Below are 21,789 nucleotides of genomic sequence, written 5' to 3' on the forward strand. Positions count from 1 at the left end.
TGCAGGGTAAAAACACAGCAGACTCTCATTTCAGATACTTACCAATCAGGAATTTTGAATTACATGAAATAAAAAAGCAACACCCCCAAACCTATGGCTACTGGGGGCACCAGCTCCGAGTACTTCCCATGCAGGGGACTTGGGTTCTAACTTGAAGGCCACACATGCGTCACCCACTTGGGCTTTGCCCACAAAGGCCTGTCACTCAGAACAGGAACACCCCTGTTCCAGTCACCAGGACATCTGCCCTGCAGAACTGAAAAGCACTGGAATGTCCAAGACAGGAATAAAGGAAGCAAAAGAAAAACACATTCAAACTCTGCCCACCAATGCTTGGAGAGACTGCTGCTAGACAATCCACACAGCAGAAATATTCCCAGCTCAGGATTTCCTCTCTCCTAAGGGGCAAAATTTCTGCATTTCCCACAGGGCATCTGCAATCACAAATCAAAACCCAATGATGATGCCAAGCAGGGCCACCACTTCAGAGCTTACGGGGTGGGCAAGGGGAGAGATGGACAAAGGGAGCTTAGTAGACAATCTTCAAAATATTTTATTACAAAATACAGTACAGGGCTCGTAGAATGTTTCCCAATGTTCTCTAAGACATACACTGCTGAACAAAGCACTGCAAAATACCTGGCAGTTGCCCACATGAATCTAAGAACTTCTATAATAATTTTAATCCCCTTAAAGTTACAGACGAAACCTGTAACCGGCAGTGGAATGGAGAGATGGACAGTCACCGTGGCCGCCAGGCTCCTGACTGCTGAACAATGACATCGTTTTCTCCAGGGGTTGAAATCCATATCCATGGCTGACAACCCACCGAAAGCTGGGACCCAAATTCGTACAGAGATGAGGCAGAGTGGAGAGAAGACAACTCTGGACAACCCACAAGTCTCCAGCCACTACTTCTTATTCCTGGGCTTTAGCTCTTCAGCTGCGTTACGTAGGAAAATGTAATTTTTCTTTTGGGGGTTATAAAATTCATGTCCCTAAATGGGAATAAAAAACAGTACCTTAAAAATTGATTAAAAATCAGGTTAGCATTTTGTGGGCACTTTTAACATGCCAAGTCCTGTGCTCCATGCATGATGCGTAATCTCTCTGGAGGAATAAAACAGGTAAATGGAGAGAAATAAAAGTCAAACGTTAAACAAAAACTTTAATCCTCAGAGTAAAGGTTAAGGACTCAGTGGAAATGTCTTCAATGTGCCCCTTAGAAGGATGATCTTCTACATATTTATCTTTTCAGCACTGAGACTTCTGTCCACCTTCCACTGCTTTAATGCCAAGATGACTCCCCCTCAGTGAGCACAGGCTGGGGAGGGAGGTTGGCGGAGGATGGGCTGGAGGTTCCTCAGCACAGGAGACTTCTGGTCTGTGATGTCACAGGGAGCGGGGCAAGCCCCAGGATGCGCCACCCCAGACGCAGAGGGAGGCGAAGTGCAGGTGTCAGCGTGTCTGCTTGCGCCAGTGCTGAGGAGGAAGGGGGGCTGTGTGACACTGGGGGAGTCGGAAGCACCCAGCTCAGGCCAGGCTAGAAAGGGCTGTGGACAAACCGAGGCCTGTGAAAACTGTCCCACAGGGAAAAGGAATGGCAGCCACAAAGCTAAGTGACAATACAATGACAGGACTTATGTTTCAGGAAGACAGCAGAGTGGTGTGGGTAAGACAGATGAGTGGAAACCCGAGGTAACCAAAAGGCCTGGAACAGGGAGGTGGGAAGCGCCTCTGGGTGCGTTCTGCCGCCTGCAGTGCAATGATATGCTTTATTCTCACTCCTTGACAGTTACGCCAAGATAGTTCTAGAAGTTCTGCTCACCCAATGACCATTAAGTCTCATCGTAATACACAAAGTGCAGCTTTTCGGAACAGTTACGCTCAAGCAACAAGCTAATAATATTAATCATATGTGGGGATAACTGTCCTTCGACTAAGAACAATGGAAAATTCATAAGCAACTTTTTTTTCAAGTTAAAAGATTATAATTTAAGTGTTCCACGGTTAAGTTGACATTAATTGCTCAGATGAATTAATTCTGAGTAGCATTCAAAGTGATGAGCTTTGATTTTACACTGTTTTCAATTTACAACTATTTTTTCAACGCCTGAAACATGCAGAGCCATGAGTGTGATGTGAGTTAAACATGGAGGTTTAATGCGGCTGCAGGCTGAGCAGGTGAAGAAGAGGAGATCCATCGAAGAGGCCCATGGGGAAACTGAGGCCTCAGGCCACAATCTGGCTCCAACCCCAGCCAGGCAGAACCAAAAAAAGCACACTCTTTGCAAAACTGAGTGCGTGGCTTCTACAGGTGAACGGATAAACAAACAGTGATACATCAAGACACCATGGAATACTACTCAGCAGTAAAAAACAAACTAGTGACACACTCAACAGCAAAAAAGAGTACACAGTATATGAGGCCACCTATACAAAATTCTAGAAAATGCAAATTCACCTATAATGACAGAAAGCAGATCAATGTGTGCGTGAAGGAAAGGATTACAATGATACACACAGAAACTTTTGCGGGAGATAAAAATGTATGTTATCTTGACTGTGGTGAAGGTTTCCTGGGTATATACACAGATACTGAAACTGATCAAACTACACTTTAAATGTGCGCAGTTTACTGCCTTTCAATTACAACTCAGTAAAGTTGCTGGAAAAAGGCAGCTACGCGGCTCACATAAGCAAACGCTGAGAGAGTGCGCCTCCCACAGGCCTGAGCAGGCATCACAACAATGCGCTGAGCGGGCAAGATGTACCGCAGGTGAAGTGGACAGAGCTCCGTGACTGCCCAGCTCTTCTGAGAAAGAGAGAGAACCAAAGGCGACTCCGAGACCGACACCCCACTGACTAGGAGGTGTTTGCCTCAAAGAGGAAAGAACACAGGAGAAGCCGCAAGCGGGAGGGTAAAGCAGGGGGCGGGGGGGGAAATCCACCGGATTTTGATCTCCTAGGTTAAGGTGCTTACGGGGTAGCCAGGGGCGGACATCCCGTTGGGACTGGGACAGCGGAAGAAGTGGGGAGCGAGGTCAGGAGCCAAGTTAGACATGGAAGAGTCACCAGCTTAGGCTGGAAGAGCTGCTGCTTCGTGAATGCAGACGCGCCTGGAGGACCCGAAGGAGAACCACAGAAAAAGGCCTGCGTACAAGAGGTGGGCAGAAGAGCAGAAGCCACCAGAGATGGCGAGCAGCAGTCAGGAGAAGGAATACAACAGACCACAGAAAGGTCAGAGAAACCAAGGGGAGGGCTTTGTGAAGGGAAGAGGAAGGGATGGACCGGTGCCCAGCATAGACAGCAAGGAAGCTTCTGTACTGGACAAGAACAAAGGCAGCAAGAACCTGACTACAGTCCAGGAAACTGAGGAGACAGAGGTGGGGGAACAAAGAGGGCAGGGGGTCACCACTCTGGACAAGTTTAACAGAGGGGAAACCAGGCTTCTTAACACTTGTTTTAGAAGAGCCGAAGTGTGTGCTTACAGATGGGGAACGAGACAGGGGACAGGCAGAGAAGAACGGAGGAGAGAGAGAGAGAGAGAGAGAGAGAGAGAGAGAGAGAGAGAGAGAGAGGGAGAGAGAGGGAGAGAGTTGTGTGCTGTGTGTGTGTTGTGTGTGTCTCGGGGAAGGGAGAGGGCCAGGGCCAGTGAAGACAGACGTGTGGAGGTGAGCAAGAAAGACACCTCGGCTCTGGAACCCAAGTACCCAGGTCTGCTCTCTTCACCATCACGCTGGGATGACTCCAAAACACAGCCAGGACCCTGTCAGTCCCTAACTTCCCTCCTCCCCACACAGCAAACAAGCAAAGAGCCAATGCCTCTGGTGGAAGCCCCACGGCCTTGCTGAGTCCTCTTCACTCTCGCCCAACAAACCCTGGCATCACTGGATGACTCAGACGCCCCCCGAGTGGCAGCCGCTGGGTTTACACTGACCAAGCTCTTGACGTGGGCACGTTCTCAGGGAAAGCATGAGAGGGAGGCCCTGCTGTTTCCCTTTGCAGTGAGGTGACGGTGACATGCCATTTGCAGACACACCACGTGTCTGGGGAGGCTTCGCGACTCAAGCCCAGGCCTTCTGACTCCAGAGCCTGGCTCTGCTGCCTGACGGGGCCCAGCGCAGGTTTGGGAATTCTCACCTTTGACCAGTCGTAGCTGGAAGCATATGCAAATATGTTTCCATTGTGATTGAAGCAGCAAGCCGATATCGGTTGATCTAACTGTTCCGAAGTTTTTAGTTTTGTTCTGGCATCTTTGTCCCAAAAGCTGAATCTACCATCAGATCCCACAGTTGCAAGGGTGCCATGAACAGGATGGAACGCAATTCCATTTACCTACAAATGATGGATATGTACAATGAGAAGCAGAGGCAGAGGAGGGAGGAGAAATCAGGTTTTCGCCAATGCAGACTTCCTGGTTCAGTCAGGACACAAAATGGAACAGACGGTCAGTTCAGTAGAGCTGGCGGCCCGCTGATCACAGGAGAAACTAGCCCCACTTCCTGAACCAATCAGCAGCCCAGGACTGAATCTCGCCTCTTGTTCAAAACACGAGTCAGCAAAGGTTAATAAGTATGTAAGCTAGTGACACCAAGGAGCGAACCTCAGGAAAATGCCTTTTTCTTTTTCAGCAAATGGCAATTTCTCGGTTTTAGCTAAGTGTATCAACTGTCTACCAGCACTCATAGAGGTGGAAGTCGCTCCCCAAAACTCCTAAGCCTGCACTCAGAAACAGAGAGAACGAAGACGGTCAACATGTTCATAAAAACAGAAAACTGAAACCTCTCACGTAAGCCATTTATCTCTGCACGCGAACACACACAATGACAGTGATCTTTTCTGATCCCATAATGACTCAGCTACCCACCTCCAAGTCTAGTTTCTAGACACATTCTCAGGGTTACAGTTTCTAAAAACATACCGCGTAAATGTCCTGAGGAGCTGAAGTGTTGGTTCCGTTAGATCGATGACATTTAAAGGTGAAGTTATCTTTGGCACTGAAAAACAAAGGCCCAACTTAGTTTTCCTTTTTTAAAAAAAGCTTCAAGTGAAAATCTTCAAGCTGATCAGGCCTCACTTACGGATTTGGGGGGTTGATGTAGTGAATGGCAACTCTCCCCTCAATGCTTCCCAGGGCAAAACCCGTCGGCTTGTTCTGTTTGTCTTTAAAAATAGCCACACATCGATGCTACAGTTGGGGGGGAAAAAGTATATCATCACAATGTAAGCTGTAACATTCCATAAGTAATGTGACTGTAAACAGCTTTTAGGGTTTTGAAAGAACCAGAAACAGTATTTCTCAAATATGGTAAAGAAGATAATTTCTATTCCTCCAGTAAGCATTATTTTCTTTTTACTCAGCCACATGATTTTATGAATAAACCTCAGACCAAGTGCTTCCATCCAGGCACTGTTCTCCCTCTGCCACCCTAAAGGCCCTGCTGTCACTGCAGCAGGGCACACGGCCCTCAGAGCCCCGCCAGGTCCTATTCTGCCACCCTGAAGGCCCTGCTGTCACTGCAGCGGGGCACGCGGTCCTCAGAGCCCCGCCAGGTCCTATTCTGGCGCTGGCCCCCTGGTAGGTCGGGAGAACATGTCACTTTGATTCACAGCCCACCACTGACTAGGCAAGTGCCCTCCAGCAAGTCACCCAACGTTCCAGAGCCTCTGCATCCCCAACTGGAAAAGGGAAGTAGTGTCTGCCTGTGGAGCACGGGGGACCAAGGGTCAAGCATACAGTGGACGTGGCCAGAACTTTCTAAACCGTGCATAAGCTATGCAAAAGCCAGACACTGCCCTCGATCCGACACTGAGTTTGAGGGCCCAAAGGAGGGTTTCCTGGACTCCACAGAAGATCCCACAGCAACAGCCCACGGCCCAGCCTCCGGGGGCGAAGGAGCACAGATCCACATTCTTATTGTCATTCAAGAAGAGCTGCATTAAATGTGGACGGAGGGAAGGAGAGAAATGAACAGATCTGAAACCACATGCAGGGTAGAAGTGAGCTTGGTGGTTGATGAGATGGGAGAGGAGGAAAGGAGGGAGAGTGAATAAAGGACGACTCCTGATTTCTGGCTTAGACAACTAAGGGGCGGAGGCCCCATTTAGTGAGATGCAGAGCACAAGGGGAAGAGCAGGCTGGGGTGGTGGGAAGGGGCAGGTAAAGACTGCTCACTCGGCAAACACAGAATGCCTTCTATTCAGGCCTGGCTCCAGGTGCCAGGAATAGGCAGCAATGAACACAAAATCCCTGCTCTCACTGAGTCTATGCTCTGGTCGAAAAAACAAGATGAGTAAAATCTACACGTACGTATACGTAAGACACACACACATATCTATATATACATAGCCTGGGGAGAATGAGCAGGGAGCATCCTGAGAAGAGGTAACATGATCTGCAGAAAGTGGTCCTGGGTTTGGCACGGGTTTGGCTCTTGGGCTGAGACATGAGGAGGACGCAAAGGAGCTGTCAGACGGTGGGTGTCCTTGTCAGGAGCACAGAGGCAAGGCCTGCTGGGGATCCAAGTCTCCAGCCCACAAGGCGTACCTAAGCAACAGCAACGGCCGGCAGATGTAGAGAAGGCAGTGGCCAAGGGCAGACGCCTGGGGAACCTCAACATGCAGCAAGAACCAGCAAGGAAGACAAAGCAGCAACCAGAGAGGCAGGACGTAAGAGGCTGGCATTACAGAAACCAAGGACAGAGTTTTAAGAATATGTAATAAGAACAGCAGCGAATGCTGCTGCCACGGTAAGATGAGGGTTGATGAGTATCCCACTGGAGCTACTGATTAGAAAGCCATCAATGGCCATGCCAGAAACAGTTTCAGTAGAGTAATGGGGGCAGCAGTCTCAAAGAGGGTGAGAGATGCGTGGGAGGTAAGGGAACCAAGAAAGCTCACGTAACACACTTACTTGACTTCAAAGGGAAAAAGGGACCCAGGTGGCAGAGGATGTGGGGGTCAGAAGAGGCTTGTTTCCTAGGACTGGACTTGAGCCTGGTTCAGTGCCAATGAAGTACAAGAAGAGGGGAGATGAGACACAGGAGAGGCAGGTGGCTGACAGCCTACGGCTCCTGAGAAGGCTCACCTAACAGCTGGGAAAAGGCAGGGAAGATGCAGGTGTAGCCAGAGTTCTAGATGCAGCAGGAGGACGATGGGGAAGTTCCCAACCATCAGCTTCTATGTCCTCGGAGGGAGTGTCCAGGGGTCTGAAGAGAGTGAAGGAGATCTAAGACTCCGTGGCAGGTAAAGACCAAGCTAAAGACGGAAGCTGTGGATTCACGATGGAACCAATCCACCGAGGTGTGCACCCATTCAGCAGCACGCAGCGAACCCGGGGGATGTTTGCAGAAGATGGTATTTACTCACTAAATATTTGTGTTTATATCCTTAAATTCACCCCCTCTGAATGTCTGAAAGTACAACGATTTCCATATGTGGCCACATGGCCAGATTGCCTGCGACAAGTGCTAAATACGAGCTTCTTGATTTGACTTGTGACTCACCTGATGTTTCAGCGGAGAGTCTATCCTCCTGAATTCAGAAGGTTGATTCTCTAACTGATAGACGATCAGTCCCCGCTCTGCAGTTGCCACCACAGCCATAGGGTATATCTGGAAAACACAGGAAAGCAGAGACGTGCTTAAAGTGGACTGTGCTCTTTTTCATACCAAAGTATTAGATCAATTTTTTTTAGAGTCACAAAAGTAAGTCTGAATTTTTTTTCAAGTTTAACAGTTCAATGATATTATCACATTTCAAGGTAACCTAGAGAAATCGTATTTGAAAGTAGAACATTCATATCTTTTTAAAAGACTCGTTTTTTAAAACTACAAAATATACATTTAGAAAATGTACTGAGAAATAGGGAAGAAATGAACATCACCTCTATCGCCCCATCAAATGATAACTGCTGTTAGCATTATGGTATGCTAACCCCCGTGTTTTTTCCTGAACATTATACAGGTGTGTATATATATGTTTCTATATAATGCTGATCCTTTACTCAAAGCGTGTTTAGTGAGCACCACCCCACACATTTTCCAGAGAACACTAGCAGTGGCCACATATCTAACATTCCCTCAAATGAACCCACCACAGGGTTCACTTAACCATGTCTGTCTTGTTGGGCCACTGGGTCACTTCCCATGTTTTTACTATATTATAGAGAACAAAAAACATTTGCATCTTTACTTTTCTCATGATAAATTCCTAAAAGTGGAATTACTGGGGCTATTGGTATAAAACTTCAACTTATTGCTAAACCAACAGAGAAAGTTCTTTAGTTTCTATCCCGCTCACTCAGAGACAGTCACCAGAGCTCTGGCACCACACCACCAAGCTACTGCCAGTTCTCCTCCAGCCACACAGTGCATGGCATTCTGGGGACAGCGTGACATGTGGCTATCTGCCTATGTTCATACAAGTGACTAAAAAAATGTGACATCCAGGTTTCTGTAATTCTGGAACATATGCAGCACAAAAATCTACAGATTTAAGACGACTGAGGCAATCCAAACTACATCCCACGTCTATTATTAAAGTTTGAAGGGTTTTTACATTACCCTCTGATTGCAAGATATCATAAGGTAAGAAGTGCCTTTTTTCTTCTTCTTCTTCTTTTTTTAAAGGAAATAATTATTACTAAGTTAAAAATTCCTTACCATGTCAGCACAGTAACACCTTTCAGGGAGTTGTAAAACCATCATAGGATTTGATGATCGTGTATCCCAAAACTAAAAGACAAAAAAAAATCAAAAAACAAACCCATAAAAACCCAGTAAGTGACCATTCAGAGCTAAAGTCCAAACAGTGCAAGAATAAATGTCGGGCTTCCCTGGTGGCGCAGTGGTTAAGAATCCGCCTGCCAATGCAGGGGACACAGGTTCAATCCCTGGTCCAGGAAGATTCCACATGCTGCAGAGCAACTAAGCCCATGAGCCACAACTACTGAGCCTGAGCTCCAGAGCCCGCGAGCCACAACTACTGAGCTCGTGTGCCACAACTAATGAAGCCCGTGGTCCGCCACAAAAGAAGCCACCGCAATGAAGAGTAGCCCCCGTGCAGCAACGAAGGCCCAATGCAGCCAAAAATAAAATTAATTAATTAATTTTTAAAAATAATAATAAAATAAATGCCAATCTTGGTCAGGCCATGCAGTCCCTCAACAGTATATTATACCTTCAAAGTCTTATCCCAGCTCCCGGTCATCACACAGCTGTAGTTTGGTGCTTTGATCCAATGTATGGTTTTAACAGGAGCATCGTGCTTTCAAGATAAAACCAAAATACACCAAGGTGAATGTAATAATATGCTACACAGCTTTGGTTCTGGAAATTCAAAGAAAAGGAACCTTAAATACTGAGGTCATACCAAACAAAAACCAAAGGATAGTTCAGCCCTTCCCCATGACGAAAACATTCAATGTAACATCAAGAGCATGTATCTACCTTCCATTCTAACAAAATTTAATTTGATTTTAACCATAATTAACTAGCATGTGAGAGTGAAAGGGGGAGATATTCAGGAATAACTCATAGGGAACTCCACCATGGTTGTATCACTTAGATGACACGCATTGAGAGACTGAGGAGATGCTTCTAGCACACAGTGCTGCGATCTCACGGTACAAAACACCTTCCTGAAAATGTCTCGGTGTCAAGAGGCTCTTCCTCGCCAGGCCAGACCCTCCGGTTCCAGGTTCTCTCATCTTCCTCATTTCTGCTTTTCTTAGCAGTCTTCACACAGAACCTGCCTGCTGTCCCGAGCAGACTGTAAAAGCTCCTGGCATGTGGAAGGGTCCCTCTCACTCACTGCTGCATCTCTACTCCTAAGGGCAGTGCCTGGAGTATCACAGGCATTCATCCAATACAGACTTGTCGAACGACTACGTGACCAAACGCACTTGGTACAAGGCAAGCCACACATGGGTGTCAGAATGTGGAGGACCAGCTGTACCATTTACAGATTTTAATGTCACTAGCTCCTTATTATGCCCTCCTCATCCACACACTACGGAAGACCCATGACAGAACAATTTATGAAATACTAGTTAAAACGAGAATGTGTACAAAATTGGTGTCATTTTTGTGCTACAGAGGTTTCTGGTATATTTAAATCTAATTGATTTGGAATGGTCAAACTGCATCTTTCCTATAATAGAGAATTATTGTAATTAAGGAATCATCGCAACCCTGGGCACCAGCCTTGCCCAGCCTTCCTGCAGAGGGTAAGTTTTTACTACCTGTGCTATCTGTATCGCCTGGTTACTGTTGAGGTCCCACATTTTGGCAGTTTTATCACATGATGCCGTAAATACTTTGCTCCCATCCTAAAATAAAATAGAAAAAAATCTGACATTCTAAGAAAAATAAAACCTCTATATGAACATCTAGATATTAGACTGAACATACCGAGGCAGGTTTTATTTTGCAATTTTAATTTTTCCAATTATTTGGGGGCCAGAGTATTGCAAGCTACAATATCATATACAAAACACATTTTCTGCTCTTTTTAATTGTTAATTTTTTCTAAGAGATAATATGTAAAAAGGTCAAAAAAACCTGAGCAGCATTTAGAACTATAGAGTGAAAACGAAGTCTCTCCTGACCCCAGCTCGCCGCTCAGAGGCAGCCATGGCCACTGGCACGTCCCCCGGGAACAGCCTTTGCACGTCCTGCATCGGTGTGTGTTACCTACCAGGAGCCACCTCAAAATGTTTTTCTTATTTTCATCAATTTCAAGCCTTCACAAAAGTTGCAAGAATAATACAATGAATACTCATAAACCTATCACCTAGATTCACCAACTGTAAACACTTTGCCACATTTACTGTATCTCTTTCTACCCCCCCCATTCCCGCTCTATACCACACGTACAATCATTATTACTTTTCAGCTCAGTATCTCATAGCATTCTAAAGTGCATGCAATAAAACTACACTAATTTATGATAGTAACTGGTCCAATGTAAACTATAGAATAGCTTAAAAAATTGGCAGTCACTGTATAGTGGTTTTAAAATACTCACATACAGAACTCATAAAGTAGGTCAGTCAACATGAAGCACAAGGTAATTTAAAAACAAAAAGTACTGAGTTGAAAATTCTAGACCAGCTGTCAACAAATTTTTTTTCATAAAGGGCCATACAGTAAATATTTCAGTCTTTGCAGGTCAAGAGGTCTCTGTTGCAACTCCTTAACTCTGCTGTTGTAGCTTGAAAGCAGCCATACACATTATGTAAATGAATGATGTGGCTGTGTTTCAAGAACAGTTTATTCACAAAAATTGGTAATGGGTCAGATTTGGCCCATGGGCCATCATTTGCTGACCCTTGCCCTACAGTACTTCATTTCTGGTTCCACAGCTCAGATTTACCACTATCTTCCCCTAGCAAAAACTTCTTCCCATTTGAAGTCGCCAAGATGCTAACGTATGGAGCGGGATGCCCCGAGGCTGAGTGGAACACTGGCCCCTCAATCTCATAAAGTGCCAATCCTACCAGCTGCAGGATGCCAGGCCCCAGTGGACACACTGAGACAGACGCCAGTCTATCAGACGGCTGGGGCACAGAAACGAGATTCCCAAGCGCTCTCGACTCAGCTCCTCTCAGGTCCACCTGCTGTGGCCAGACCGACCGTCCTCAGACTGCCAGAGAATCACCCTCACCAAGTCTGGCTTTTATGCCTCAAGTGTTAACCGTGGCTCTTCTGTGCTTCTGTGCCTTTCCACAGCTGCCTTCCTCTCCCAGGCTAGCTCCTATTCCTGTAAGCCCCTGTGAGGGAGGCTGTTAAGTGCATGGGCTCTGGAGCCAGGAAGGTCCAGGTCTGGGCTCAGCCTTTCACCCCCTATATTCCCTCAAACAAGTCTCTTAACCACTTCCCACAGGTGCCCCGCTAGTCTTTACGTGGCTGAATCTAGCTGTCACTGATTTCCACTACCTGCAATCCTTCTCTGTTTCTCTACGTCTGTCTTAAGAGATCATGAGTTCCATAAGCACAGGATTTGCCTACCTCGCCTACTTTGACTTCCACTATATCCCAAGTGCTTAGCATACAATAGGTGCCTGACAATTACTGGAACTAAATATGTTATTACCTGTTGTAAATACTATTATTATCGTCATCTTATAAGTGAAAAAACAGACTCAGAGAGATTAAATAACTTGGCAAAGTCAAAAAGTGGAGATAGACCCGAAATTTGAACCCAGGCCTGGAATGGATGAGACAATGCTCTACAGCTATATAAGCAAATGGTTTACTTTTAAGATTCAGCTCAATTCTTGCCCCTTCTGTGGAGCATTCACAGCCCCCTTCCCAAACCTTATAGCTGCCTTCTGGGTTCTGCCCACCCAGCACAGTGCATCCTGCCTCTCTCAGAACTCAGCTCACTGAATTGGAACTCTTCATGTCTATGTTTCGATGCCTCCACTAGATGGCGCACAACTCTAATGGAGATGGAGAAAGGAAACAGGCGGTACACATCTCTGTAAAAGCCAACAGCCTACTCAGTAACATCTGAGCAACAGAATTCCGGTGTCAGTTAATTCTATTTCTTACCATACTTGATAAGAAACTTACAATTCTGAACTGTTACCTGATCAGTAAAGAAAGACAGGCAAAATAAATTAGAAATATTTAAAATCTATTCAAGTTGCTCTTTTTCTACAGGTAAATTAAAACTATTATTAGTCTCATAATAACGCAATCAGACATGTCAAAAATACATTTTACAGATAACAAAAATGCTTTAGAGAAGGCTGTCAGAGCTAATGATTAAAATGGGAGCAACTCTGGCTCCTTAACCATCTCAAAATATTTATAAATAGTAGAATCATTTCCTATTTGAAAGCTAAGTAAGATCACATAAATGTATGGTGTGAGTAGTTTGATATTTCTCATAAAGTTAAACATATATTACATATGACCCAGCAAGCCCACTATTAGATATTAATGCAAGAGGAATGAAAACTTATATTCACAGAAAATCCAACATACAAATGTTTATAGCAGCATTATTCGTAATGACCAAAAATGGGAAACAACTCAAATGTCCTGCAGCTGGTGGATGGTGAACAAAGAGTGATACATCCATACCATGGATTACTACTCAGCAATAAGGAAGACAAACTACTGCCAGATACAACAACCTGGATGGACCTCAAATGCAGTGTGCTCAAAACAGCCCAATTCAAAGGGCTTCTGTTTATGACATTCTGGTAAAGGCAGAACCCCAGGGACAGAAAACACATCAGTGGTTTCCAGGGACTGGGGGCTGAGGAGGATTTGACTACAAAGGGCAGGAGGATATCCTTGGGCTGATGGATCTCTTCTATATTTTGACCACAACTCTATGCATTTCTCAAAACTCACAGAATCATACACTAGAAAGGTTCAATTTTACTGTTTGCAAATCGTATCTAATAAAAAAAATTTTGCATGAGCCTGAGGAGGGACCTTGAGGCTTAGCCTCCTCAGCACAGCTGCCCCAGACTCTCAGTCAGGCCCCTTTGTTTTCTCACTTCTGCAGCGTTCAGCCATCAACAGAAGGGAGGAGAGAAAGGCTGGGCTGTCAATCCTGGGCTCCTCCTTTAGGGAGGGGTGGGTCCTCCACAGCTGTGGCTCTTGCTGTGCGTGACTTCACCATCCCTGCTGGTTTCTTTGTAAATGGTACCTTCATTAAACTCCCCAATCACCCACCCACTCCCCCAAAAAGAAAAATAAAGAAGAGCTCAGAGCTGAATAAACTTGAACACATTTACTTATATTACTGATGTTCAGGATTTGGGAGGAAAAAGACTTCCAAAAAAATGAAATATTTCAGAAGTTTAATAATGGAAAAGGATTCATTTTTCCCCTAGGACTTATTTTCTGGGACAGTAATTTCTAATTTTAAAACAACATAAGTTCATGGAACATGTAGAGGTAGGAAAGGCTTTAAAAAAATGTCTAATCCCTTGCTCAAGGAAATAAGTCAATAAATTAATGGATTTTTTTCATGCAAGAAAAGCTTTCAGAGAGATTAAAGTTAACATGACTAAAGTTAACTGATTACATTATGAGTATCAATAAATTACTATATTTAAATTCAGAAAGAGCACTTCTACAATGTGTATACATACTTGCTATTTGTGTTTCAGGTTATATAAAAACATATATACATTTATATACACTCTGAAAATATGAAAAAACTGAATGAAACTTACATCACTCCAGCAGACATCTAGCACAGGCCCAGTGTGCATCTGCTGGGCTTTTGGAATAGTCTGTCCACTGTCTTGAACTTCCCAGCATCGAACCTATAGTAATAAAACAAATTAACGCAAACAGCCAATTAATGATACATTATATGCATTTTAAGCCCTTTGCCCCAAGCCATAATCAGATAAACACAAATTTACATTATAGACACTTTTTTCCTATCAAATTAACAAAAATAAAATGAATAATACTTGGCGCCAGCAAGGATAAGCTGAAACTTGTACTACTGGTAGGTGTGTAAATTGGTACAGCTCTTCTGGAGGATATTTATCTGAAATCCTTAAGTCTGTACCCTGTGTCTCAACTATTTCGGGACTTGAGGATTTCCCATGATGTACTATACATGCGTTATCTGAATTAATCTCTACAACAGCTAAAGCTCTGTGAACTTACTGTCATCTCCATCTCATGAAACAGGACACGAGGCTTAACGAAGATAACTGGCCCAGGTCCCATATCTAAGAGAGTGGCAAAGCCACTACGTGTTTATCTGATTAGGAGTGTGGTTGAATGTTTCAAGATTACTCCAGCAGGCCACTTGCACTCCTTTGTGAAGTGCCTCTAAGCACCCTTCGCCTATTTTTCTACCAGAGTTTTTATCTTTCTTTTCGTATGCTATGATTTCTTTTTGGTAAGTATAGTGTCTGTGCAGGATTTATGCTATATCTAAAGGTGAAGAAACTTTAACATATGCCTGAAGAACACTTGCAGGATGCCTAGAAGGGAAATTTGTGTATACCGTCATGGACAACTTTTATTTTCAATGAACACTACAGATCTGGGAATATACTTCAAGATACTGAACTAGAGTAGGAATTTTTGAATGACGCATATGATCCTGCTTTCTTAACAAAAATCGGCACAAGAAGTGATGCCTGCCATTCAGACGGGTTCACACTCTAAACTCGGTGCTTAAAAAAAGCCACGAATAAGCCTGAACTCTCTGCTTCATTCACTTGGAGCAAAAAAAAAAAAAAAGCTAACTGTGCCCATACAAAGAGATATGACAGAGAGAACACGCGTTTAAGGAGCACTTACATCGTTAGCCCACGATCCTGCAATAAGAAAGTTCCCCGGCAAGGTTGGTGGGCTAAAAGATAGACAACCAATGCTATCATCAGGAGAGGATGTGACTTCAATATCCTGGGGTGGAAAAAGTCCATGTTAAAATGCATACATCGTCACAATTCAATTCAAAATTGCCTTCTTTCTCACCAGCACCTCATGGTGGCCTTCCCTCGTGTCAAGAGCTAAGTGAATCAGACCTTTCTTACTCTGATAAGAAGGGGAGCATAACTAAGCCAGTGAAAGCACGGGCGCTGCCGGACTGCAGGCAGCGCTCTCAAAGGCAGGCCCACAGCCGCACTCCCCAGATGACGGCCCACCCGCTCACTCTTGCCCCGAAGTGCTGCATCACAGCACCACCGGCCTCCCTCCGCCACAGAAATTCTGAGTCAACAGCTGTGGGCTGGGCCCTAGGAACCTGCAATTTTAACAGGCACCTCGAGGGATTCCAGTGATCAGGAATGTCAGGGGGAACAGGACACTCATCCATGGGACATGCAGTTTCTCTGCTCCAGTATTTGAGAAAGCAGCCTGGACAAAATTTCAGAGTTTTCACCTCCAAAGGAGGCTCCCAAGCCATCTGGGTTTCTCTCGCTGTCACCAGCGTGGGGCCCCCTGCAGCGTCTCTACAAACCCATGCAGCCTCAGGTGGTACCTTCATAGGGTTGTGATTATCTGCGGCGGCGCTGCCGAACATGCTGGCTCCCCCCGTGCCGAACCCGGAGGCTGCTCCAAACAAGCTCATCTGGGCCCTAAAAATAATGGGAACAGCTAAGGACAGGGCCTCTCCTAGGTAATACACATCGCTGAGAGGCAAGATACAGACAACTAAGTTATGGAAGGGAAATAGAGCGTAAATAAATAAATGGCTTGATGTCAGGCTTCTCTCTTCTGAAGAGATCTAAATATGCGATAAGCAGAGTGCTTTTTAAAAATAAACTTTCTATTTTAGAATAGTTTTTAATGGAAAATTCTTAAGACAGAAGAGTTCCCTGGGCTTCCCCAGTGGCGCAGTGGTTAAGAAGCCGCCTGCCAATGCAGGGCACTCAGGTTCAAGCCCTGGTCCGGGAAGATCCCACATGCCGCGGAGCAACTAAGCCCGTGTGCCACAACTACTGAGCCTGCGCTCTAGAGCCCGCGAGCCACAACTACTGAGCCCGCGTGCCACAACTACTGAGACCGCGTGCCACAACTACTGAAGCCCGCGCACCTAGAGCCCGTGCTCCACAAGAGAAGCCACCGCAATGAGAAGCCCGCGCACTGCAACGAAGAGTAGCCCCCGCCTGCCGCAACTAAAGAAAGCCTGCGCACAGCAACAAAGACCCAATGCAGCCAAAAATAAATAAAATAAATAAATAAATTTTTAAAAAAAAGAAGAGTTCCCATACACCCCACATCCAGTTTCCTTCTTAACTTTGTCACAATTAATTCACCAATACTGACACGTTACAGCAGAGTATTTTTCAGTCACCAGGTAAAAAATAAATTCGCTCATTTCTTTTTACACAGTTAGACACACGCTGCTGAGCACCAGGAACACAACTGGAAACCAGGAGAAGGCCCCATTCCTCCAGCTTCCCACTCAGTGACAGTTCACTGTCTTCATACTAATGTCCGCACTCTGGATTAGGTCAATATCTCTGCATGAAGTTACTTAGAAAAGCAACCAACCCTGGCAGCGATCGTAGGAGTTTAAAAAAGTAATCCATTTTGGTCTGCTTAAGTAGCAAAAGGTTTGGCATTACGTTTTGGGCACCTGCCCAGCAAGAATCCCCCCACTTTGAGTTTTCTCCTGGGCACCACAGTCTAGCAGGCCCACCTGGGTTAGAGCCATGCCTCTGCCACTCACCAGAGCTGGGACCCTGATCTCACCAAGCCTCGTTTTCCCTTCTCTGCAAACACAGAGAATATTAACACCTTCTCCAGGGTTGCTCTGAGGATCAAATCAGATTATCTATGTAGAAAGTGCAGTGTCTCGTGCATAGTGGGTCATAAACAACCTTCCCTTTTTTCCTTCCAAGGAGAAAGTCTATGTATTATAACTCTGATTCCTCACATACATTGATGCAACATTTTCAATTCTGTCATTGGTTAGTAAATTTTTACACCCAGAAGCCTACCGTATCAGCAACCTCTCCCAAAGGAGGCTAGCAGCTGAGTGACAAAAGTGACTAGCCCAATAACATACAGCTCATGGGACAGGAGATAACAAGAGTAGCATCTCTTAAGAAGACAACACAGAATGGGAAAACTGTGAGGAATTCTGGGGAGGCATTTGAGTTTCCCGAGCTTTATGAAAAATAAGCAAGTGTAGACCTACTAGGTCTATGAACGCATTAATATCTCAGAAAGCAACCCTGTGCGAGGCCGTGGTGCTTGCTGACCACCTCTGCCTCAAATGTTTGAGATGTATTTGAAACACCAGTTAACTGCACAAGCAAACAAAGGAATGACAAGGCTTCTGCAGTCAAGTCCAGGAACTAAATATATGATTTGGGGCACATTATTTAGCCTTGATTTTCTCGTCTGTAAAAACAGACCCTGATATCCACTTCACAGAGTTACAAAAACCAAGTGAAGTTGTACACACAGTGCCTGAAACGCCTGTCCCTTCCTCTCTTCAACCGTCAAGTTTGGGAGACAGCATTTCTGCCATTAGGGATGAACTACGGGAGAACAAGGGCCATCGAGCGTTAATCAGCCTACATGGGCCACGTGTTGTGCAGGACACCGAGGACCCTCTAGACGTTCGGAAGACAAGTGTACGTCTCCAGCCTACCGAAGCGCGCGCTCCTTGCCTCCCTGCTGCACCCCAGCTCTGATGGCTTCCTCTCTGCCCCTGAACAAAGCAAGCTCCTCCCAGCCCTGGAGCATTCCTAACAGCTGTTCCTCCAGCCTGGGAAGATCCGCCCTCCCCCAAACCCCCAGCTGTCTCAGTTTGAATCTTCAGGTCCCACTTCAAAAGGGGCCTCCTGCGAACTTTTGAGGGTGATGGAAACGGTCTAAAACCGCACGGTGATGATGTTTACACGACTTAAACTTCCCCAAATCATCAAAATGTACACTTTAAACGGATTATCCTGTGTAAGTGACATCCAGTGAAGCTGTTAAAAGCATCTTCGTAAAGGAAGGCCCCTCCCAGAGGCTTCCCTGCCTTCCTAATGTTAACACGTTGGAGCCTCCATCGCATCTCCGTCTTCTTCACAGCACCTGTCCCCATCTGGAACTTGGTGGCAATCAGTCGCCTCCCCAGGAGTGCGCCAGCTCCACCACGGCAAAGAGCCGCCTGAACGCTCCCCTGAAACACACCTGGCCCTCAGCACGGCGCCTGGCACTTCACAGATACTTGCCTGGGCACAGTGTGTGCACGTGGATACAGGACTACTTGATGGAGGGAACAGAAACAAAGAACCAGTTCAAAGAGGCATAAATGCAACAAAGGAGATGAAACCGGTTACCGTGGGGGAGACTAAAGGGGGATAGCCTTCCGCAGAAGAACGGTCCGGGAAAGTCAACGACGTGGCGGCTTGTGTCTTATGAGAAGCCAGACGTGTGACGAGGAAGGGCAGAGGTGACAGAGGCTGCCATCCACTCTGTGACCCTTCCCGGTGCCTCGGTTTCCCCACGAGAAAAACGAGGGGGTTAGACCGGAGGTGACCCGTAAGGCCCCTTGCAGCTCTGACGTCCCTCCCAGGGGCCACTAATGGAGTTCGCCAACAGTCCTGCTCGTGCCCCAGCACCTCGCGACGAGCCGCACTCGCCCGGGAGGACCCGGCCTCTGCGGCGCCATGGCGGCTGGGAACGGGGGGAAGCGGCACGGGGCCTACCTGAGAGTCGCGCCGCGGAGGGAAGCCGGCGACGGGGAGCGGGAGGAGCTCGGGAGCCTGCGACCCCGCTCGGGCGCGGAGGAGGCGGTAGCGAGGTGGCAGGAACAGGAATCCCTGGAGCCTGAGGTTCTTCTCACGCCGGTCGAGGAAACGGCCCTAATTACCGCGGAGACACTGCGCATGCGTCTCCGAACCACTTCCTGTGTTGTCCGGAAGGCAGGGAAAAGAAGGAAAAGGCTGCTCCTCCCTTAAGGGAGTTGCACATGCGCAGAAGCGCTATTGACGCCAAGAAGAAGTCCTCGTGCCAGCAGTTTGCGGATTGGTCGAAAGTTGGTGTAGCCGACGTAGCGGCAGAGCGACCGCTCTGATAAATCCGCGGCCCCGGCTGGCGAAGGTTAGTTACGATTTTCTCCTGTGAATGACAAGTCTAGCAAAATTACGATTGCCGCCAGCTCTCAAGGCCATCCTTCGAGAAGCTGATGGGACGCTGCCTGGTTTCCTGCCCTGGCCTCCCTATTTGCGACTGGGGTATCTTGAGCCATCTGGTCTCTTTGGACTTCAGTTTCCAGCTGTGAAATGGGGATAATGATGCCTAACTTCCAGGGCTATTCTTAATTAGGTTCAAGTAAAGTAACACACATGAAGGCCTTTTGCTAAGTGTAAGGTTCCATAGGAATATTAAGGGGCTGTTATGACGCACATGTGCCAACTCCGAATATTTCAGGTGGTTGCTTCTTCCCCCTTTAAGAATGTCTGAAGGAAAAAAAGAGGACGGGATCTCCTGAGGTTGTGGTACATACACTGACCCTTCTCCTTTACTACTCACCGTGGGCTGCGTACCAAAAGCCTTGACATCTTCAGGGAGCCTGAGGATCCGCGGGACCTGGTTATAAAATGCAGTTTCAGAAGGTCCAGTGTGGGCCTGAGAACCCACATTTCTAGCAAACTCCCTGCTGAGGTTGCGAGGCCACGGACCGCAGTTGAGCACCGAGGATCTAGATGAGGTGTTTAGAATCACTTGGGGAAACTTTTAAAACACTCTGATGCCTCACCCTCAGAGATTCTGATTTAGTTGTTCTGGGGTGGAACGAGGGAATTAATATCTTTTAAAAGCTCTCCGAGTGATTCTAAGATGCAGGCAAGATTCAGAACCTCTCGTCTAAATAATGATGATAATAGTAATAGCTCCTTTAAGCACTGGATACTCATCTCCTGTAATTTCTTTACCAAATGGATCATCTCATAGTATCTCTCAACTCTCAAAGCCCTCTCAAAGCTCTCTCAGTGCTTATCATATTCTGTCTCATAAGATTGTGGGTGTATTTGCCTTGTCTAGCTTCCTAGATTTTAAACGTTGTGTCTTAAGCCCATGTATATAGCACCAAGCACAGTCTTACATATTTTGGTGTTTAATATTTGTCGAATTATATTTTCCATGCCCAAGGAATCTTCCAGAAGCCTCTGTTATGTACAATACTGGTTATTCAGCATGCTTAAAAAAATTCTTTCTGTTGTTTAGGGGTATGTAATCGACAAGCTGGTTTTGCATATACCATCAGTGGAACAATGGTAGCAGCATGTGTACCCAAATATAACAGTAACACTCCTTGACTCTTTCTAAAGAGTGTTATTCAAACCCACACTTGTTCTCACAATGACACTATAGGTTAGGTATTATCACTATTATCCCCATTTTACAGTTGATGAAATGAAGGCCAGGTTGTAACCTCTCCCAGCTACAAAGGCAGTGAGTAGAAGTGGAATTGGGATGCAAGCAGTCTGCCCCTCAAAATATGACTTTAGAGATGGCTGTCTGTGGCTTCACCTTTTTCCCTCAGAAACAAAAAGGGGGATCAAAACAATCTGTATCCATGGGTATGATTATTGAGCCAAAAGTCTAGGTGAAAAATTTTAAAAATAAAAAGTAAAATTAAATTTTGGTCATGGCTATTATTCACATTAGTATACTCTTCTGCAGTTTTTTACACAAGGAAGTATTTATGAATGACTACACAGTTTATATTCCATTTCTGGGTAAATAGAAACTGAATGTTTGTAATTTTAGTATCAGTTCCTTTTCATTTGAAGTGATCTTTAATTCTGTTATTTTAATTAAAAAGTCCTAATATGTTGTCTTAAGGTTTTGTAAATAGCTTGGTTGCAACGAAGCACACATTAAGTGTAGCTTTACAAGGAATTGCGGGCATCCAAAGATGATAATACAAAACGGGTTCCTGTCTAGAAGTGCTCAGTCTCACACAGAAATCCTCATGGTTTCCCCAACCTCTTGTTGTGTCCCAGACTCTTCCACCCCATTCCTGAAAACAAGAACTTGAATATATATATTTTTTAATAGATCTTTATTGGAGTATAATTGCTTCACAATACTGTGTTAGTTTCTGTTGTACAACAAAGTGAATCAGCCATATGCATACATATCCCCACATCCCCTCCCTCTTGGGATGAATATATTTTAAAGAAATGTCCACCCAAAACAGTGGAAGGATTTGAGAGAACATAGAGCTTCTGCCAGCAGAGGGAGACCTTGGCTTGTTTTTACAAGATTTTCTTGGGATACATAACCTTTAAATGGTGAACAGAAGTCCAAACAAAAGTAATGTTTCTCAATAGTTTAC

The 21,789-nt window shown here is 45.6% G+C and overlaps 1 protein-coding gene across 2 annotated transcripts; it reads right to left on the reverse strand.

The window, feature by feature from the left end:
* Positions 1 to 535: 535 nt before the first annotated feature.
* Positions 536 to 19,371, reverse strand: RAE1 (ribonucleic acid export 1). 2 transcript variants are annotated; one of them, XM_082431967.1, is made up of 12 exons: positions 19,154 to 19,371; positions 15,982 to 16,078; positions 15,300 to 15,404; positions 14,207 to 14,299; positions 10,247 to 10,333; positions 9,184 to 9,270; positions 8,667 to 8,738; positions 7,509 to 7,616; positions 5,085 to 5,191; positions 4,925 to 5,000; positions 4,144 to 4,338; positions 536 to 998 (listed from the first exon to the last, which is right to left on the reverse strand). In XM_082431967.1, the coding sequence occupies exons 1-12, from the start codon at positions 19,333 to 19,335 to the stop codon at positions 912 to 914; spliced, it is 1,296 nt and encodes a 431-aa protein (XP_082288093.1). In that variant the 5' UTR covers positions 19,336 to 19,371; the 3' UTR covers positions 536 to 911. The 2 variants fall into 2 exon arrangements, with proteins under 2 accessions (XP_082288093.1, XP_082288094.1); XM_082431968.1 differs by lacking the exon at positions 10,247 to 10,333 and having other exon boundaries at positions 778 to 998; positions 19,154 to 19,349.
* Between the last annotated feature and the right edge of the window lie 2,418 nt (positions 19,372 to 21,789).

This window comes from Balaenoptera physalus (assembly GCF_965194825.1).
Source record: "Balaenoptera physalus genome assembly, chromosome: 16".
NCBI lineage: Eukaryota > Metazoa > Chordata > Mammalia > Artiodactyla > Balaenopteridae > Balaenoptera > Balaenoptera physalus.

Bases quoted from the DNA above. Each gene is read 5' to 3' on its own strand.
- RAE1 (XM_082431967.1), bottom strand. From the start codon at position 19,335: ATGCGCAGTGTCTCCGCGGTAATTAGGGCCGTTTCCTCGACCGGCGTG. The intron at 9,271-10,246 runs GTAGTAAAAACT...TTATCTTGAAAG, and splicing joins AGGCGATACAGATAGCACAG to CACGATGCTCCTGTTAAAAC. The intron at 999-4,143 runs GTGAGAATTCCC...ATTCCCATTTAG, and splicing joins CCAGCTACGACTGGTCAAAG to GGACATGAATTTTATAACCC.